This window comes from Camelus bactrianus, chromosome 7, assembly GCF_048773025.1.
Source record: "Camelus bactrianus isolate YW-2024 breed Bactrian camel chromosome 7, ASM4877302v1, whole genome shotgun sequence".
Classification (NCBI taxonomy): domain Eukaryota; kingdom Metazoa; phylum Chordata; class Mammalia; order Artiodactyla; family Camelidae; genus Camelus; species Camelus bactrianus.
In genome coordinates, this window is record NC_133545.1 from 19,628,033 (window position 1) to 19,632,783 (window position 4,751).

The window sequence follows — 4,751 nt, forward strand, 5'->3', positions numbered from 1 at the left end:
ATTCCAGCCCGATTAACTAACGATCGTAATTATGAATCGAAAGACATGTCAGGTATAAGCATTTTTTTTCCCTTAAAAAAAAAAGTTTCTCGGACTCCGCCGGACACCCAGCTGGCGGAGGACCAGCGGGCGAGGGGGGGCGAAGCCGGCAGGCTGCCCAGAAGTTACGATCGGGGAGTTTTCGCTTTATTAAAATTACCTGGCTCACCAGCAGAGGCAAGAACGCGAAGACAAGATAATTTCTTAGGCTGTTAAAAATGACTTAGCCCGGTGGGCCGCGCGTTCCGAGGGGGTGTCCTGAGGGCCGGGGCGGGTCCCACCGCCCCCGCGGGCTCCGGTGCGTCAGGGGCGCGTCAGGCGGGGCGGGCTCCGCGCGGGCGGCGGCGGCGGCGGCGGCGGCGGCGGCGGCGGCGGCGGGTGGCGGGCGGCGCGCACCGGGCCTCCTGCTTCTCGCTCCGAGGCTGCGGGACGGACGCTCCCGAGAACTCTCTCTCCCGCGGCCGGCCGCGCTCGGACGGCGCGCGCCGGCGGCCCGGCGGTGCCAGCATGTCGGCTGCCGTGGCGTGCCTGGACTACTTCGCCGCTGAGTGCTTGGTGTCCATGTCCGCGGGTGCCGTGGTTCACCGCCGCCTGCCGGACCCCGAGGGCGCGGGCGGAGCGGCAAGCTCGGAGGTGGGTGCGGCGCCGCCGGAGTCCGCTCTGCCGGGTCCGGGGCCACCGGGGCCCGCGTCGGTCCCCCCGTTCCCCCAGGTCCCCGCCCCCAGCCCCGGCGCGGGCGGCGCCGCGCCCCACCTGCTGGCTGCAAGCGTCTTGGCTGACTTGCGCGGCGGCTCTGGGGAGGGCTTCGGGGAGTACTCGGGGGAAGCTCTGCGCGCCTCGTCCAGCTCCTCCGACCCGACCCCGTGCTCCGGCCCAACCCTGTGCTCCAAGCCGGCTCCGGCCTCCAGCGCCGCAGAGGTCTCGGGACCCGCGCACTCTTTCTGCGCGCTCGCGGTCCCCAGCGCGCCTGCAGTCCCGGGAGCGCCTGCCCACCCCTGCGCGGCCTCCTGCGGGGCCCCTGGAGCGGGCCCCGCCCCCGCCACGGGTCCAGTACCCCGTCGGAGGCCAGTCACACCTGCTGCCAAGCGCCACCGCTGCCCCTTCCCTGGCTGCAACAAGGCCTATTACAAGTCGTCGCATCTGAAGTCCCACCAGCGCACCCACACGGGTGAGCGCCCTTTCTCCTGCGACTGGCTCGACTGCGACAAGAAGTTCACGCGCTCCGACGAGCTGGCCCGCCACTACAGGACGCACACGGGCGAGAAGCGCTTCTCCTGCCCCCTCTGCCCCAAGCAGTTCTCCCGGAGCGACCACCTGACCAAGCACGCCCGCCGCCACCCAGCCTATCATCCCGACATGATCGAGTACCGGGGGCGCCGTCGCAACCCCCGCGTCGACTCGCAACCTGCCACCCTGGCGGACAGCTCCGGCTCCGTCCCCGGGCAGTTGCCCAGCTTCACCACCTGCTTGTCTGACAGTCACTGCTGTTAGTCGTCCCCTCAAGGACAATCCCCCAGGCCGTTGTCCTTGCCTTCTCTCTGCCCATCTCTCTTTCCCAGAGTGATTAGACCAAGGCATAGACTGGCTTCTCCGCTCTGAGGGTGGGTCCAGGCAGGCATGTTGGACCCTGGGGAGGCACTGGGGGCCCGAAAATTGCAGGAATTCTTGCAACACGTATGTGATCCTAAAAGGGGGGGTTACCTCAAGACAGCCCCCAGGAACTGGTAAAATGGGATGAACCCCCGTACTCTCCAGAGTCCTGAAGATTCTCCCTTCCATGGGAACCAGAGATGTGAAACTGGAATTCTCAGGTGCCTGAGGAGCTCCCAGTCTTAAAGGACTCTGGTGTCTTGCCCACCCACCAGAGCGGACCTTGGAGAGGGTGTCAGGGGTGGCAGCCTTGGAAATGTCCAGGACTGAGGTGGTGAGAGGCCTTTGGAAACAGAAATGATTTCTATTTCTGTAAACAGCAATGTTTACTAATGTATTTTTAGTATCTTTTAAACAGGGATCCCAGGTTGATAGGAGGTTGATGTCCTCCACTCCCCAATTGTCCCAGCTACCTCTGCTAGGAGAGAGGTCATGTAAGAGTCCATGTGGATGTATGGCTGGGAGATGCTTCTTGGTGTCTGGGGAGTGATGCAAGTCTGTTTGCAGGTCCTGTTGCAAGGATTGGAACCCTACACTCGTGTCGTAGATTTTCTTCCCATTTGGAGTCCTACTTGGGGAAGGTAACTTCCTGGCTCACTCACAATGAAATTGGTTTTGAAATTTGGAAACATTCATAAAAGCACCAGAAATCAAAGGGTGATCCAGGCTAGTTCCCACTTCACCCAAGCGACTGTGGGTGAGATAGGTCCAAAAAAAAGACCTTTCAGAACCATTGTTAACATTCAGGGAAATAGGGGCTTGTCGTCTCAGCTGCCCACTCCCAAGTAACCTCAGGTGTGGTAGATTCTGTTCATTTCTTAGTGGCTAACTAGGAGGTTATTTCCCTTGGTGCATTTTTGTTTCTGCAACAGGTGAGTTGGTGGTTTGGGGAGGTTAGGATGGGAGTGGCTTCTTCCAAAGACCTGGCTGCCCTGGATTTGGGGAAGAAACAGCAAGGTGAAAGTTATTGTCAAGTAGGAGGACCCTTCTCCCCTGACTTTGGAGTCCCTCCAAGTTGCACCCTCAGGACCCCTCTCCCCCAGTGCAGGACTCAAGCACCACCAGTATTTATTTTTTCTGTTCGTGTTTCTGCTGCTATGGATGAAATCGTTGGCCACTCTGCTTATGTATGTGTGAATGTGTATACATGTGACGCTTTCATTAGAGATGGAGTTGAAAGGCATTTCCTGCTCTGGTAAGGTCCCCTTTGGCCCCTTCCTGAATATCTTGTAGTAGTCCATCAATCACACTTGTGGAGGTGCCATAATCTCAAAAAACCATAACAGACATCTAGTTAAAACTGCTTTTTCCTGTTTTGCAGATGAAGACACTGAAGGCTAGATAAGCTCTAAGTCATATGCTAAACTGCTGGCAAAAGCCATGACTAGAACTTAGATATCTGGCCTTCTAAGTAACTTTTTCCCTTATGCTTGGTTACCCCATCTGGAGCCTTAGTCAAAGGACACCACTCTCCCTTCCTGCCACAAGAATCCCCTCCTTCCCTATTCCCTATCACTTCTTTGTTCCTTCAAATGTCCAGTCCCCGCTGAACCCTTTGCCTGTTGTGTTTAACCTGAAAGCCCTTTTCTTAGCAGGTTGAGTCCATTCCCTTCTTCCACACCATGTGGACTTAAAGTGGGAATGACTCTTTAGCACCTTGGGAGAGACTTTCTCTTTTGACCTGGTAGATTAATTTTCAGTGAGAGTTTCTAGTCCTGGGCACTCCAGCTTCCTTTAGAGAGTGAGTGATGTGAACATTGGGACTCTACTAAATTCTCCTACACTAAGTGAGGGAAGGGCATTTACGAAGGACCCAAAGGGTATAGGTTGTGACCCTGAAGAGGTTCAGAGCTTCCCAAAGAGGACTAAGCAGGATAGGTGGGGCTCTCCTTGAGTTACATATGGGAAGAGAAGGCCCCCAGTTTTGGAGGTGGGTTTTGGTGTGGGAAGAGTCCTCCCTTTGCTCTGTTTGTCTCCTTAGCCGGGACTTGATAGGAAGGGCACTCTGGGGACCCCTTGAGGACTAGGATTTCCCCTTTGTTCCCTTCAGTAGAAAATCTGCCACTGGGGAGGTGGACCAACGAAGCTAACAGGAGAGAGACTCCCACTGACCATTCTGGAATTGGGCTCAAGAAAGCTTGGCTTTTCCAACCACCTTCTGATAAATAACTTTTGATTTTCAATCTCCCAAGTAGTGTCCTTATTTGAGTTCTTGTACCTTGGGGACTTTTGTCTGGGGATGGCCTCTGACAATCTAAATACAGCATGTCTTTCAATGACTCCTCCAGAAGCTTGGGGTGGTGGGAAGGGAAACAGACAATGGAGGCAAGATTTGTAGGCTGGTCTTTCTCAGTGTTGAGTATTACTGTTACCCTTTTCATTCCAGCTGCCAGTAGCTCTTGAGGACCAGTTATTAGTGAAATGCCTTAAAAGGAGCTTCCTGGTTTTATTGGTTTTCTTCTCTCTCTCTCTTTCTCTCTCTCTCTTTTCCTTCTTTTTGTTAATCAGATGGAGCTCAATAAGTAAGTGTGTCTGGGGTTTTGTTGGGGTAAATCTGAACCTCTGGGCCCTTGCCCGACCCACGCCATCCTGAGTTCGGATGTAGGGAAGACCTAGTAACAGAACCTATTAATAGGACTCTTCTTGAAATCTGGGTTGGAATCTGGGAATGAATTCCAGGTCAGGTCTTGGGCATGAGGGAACTGGATCCTCTGCTCCTGCTGGGAGGGGATGAAGAGTATAGGCCTTGCCCCCACCTATTGGGATAAGAATCTGTCATTTGTCCCTATTTCCCTATTCTTCTCCAAGTGGGGAACCATATTGGAATATCACTCTTGGCCCCATCTCTATCTCTTACTTCTCTCACAAGGAAGATTGTGGATTGTGTTCTCTGATGGAGACATACAGAAGATGTTCATTGTGTACACACACACACGCACACGCACACACACACACACACACCTGTCTTTTCTCTTTTCCACATATTTGCTTGCAGTGTATACCTACTCCACTCAGATCCAGCTTCCGTATGGTAAGCACACCTGCTTAGGCCTAGACCTGCC

At 54.8% G+C, this 4,751-nt stretch overlaps 1 protein-coding gene across 1 annotated transcript; it reads left to right on the forward strand.

The window, feature by feature from the left end:
* Positions 1-413: 413 nt before the first annotated feature.
* Positions 414-3,873, forward strand: KLF14 (KLF transcription factor 14). Its single transcript, XM_045511186.2, has one exon. It carries the CDS (start codon positions 547-549, stop codon positions 1,528-1,530), a length of 984 nt encoding a protein of 327 aa, XP_045367142.2. The 5' UTR covers positions 414-546; the 3' UTR covers positions 1,531-3,873.
* The last annotated feature ends 878 nt before the right edge of the window (positions 3,874-4,751 follow it).

Coding starts and splice junctions, on each gene's coding strand:
- KLF14 (XM_045511186.2), top strand. CDS start 547: ATGTCGGCTGCCGTGGCGTGCCTGGACTACTTCGCCGCTGAGTGCTTG.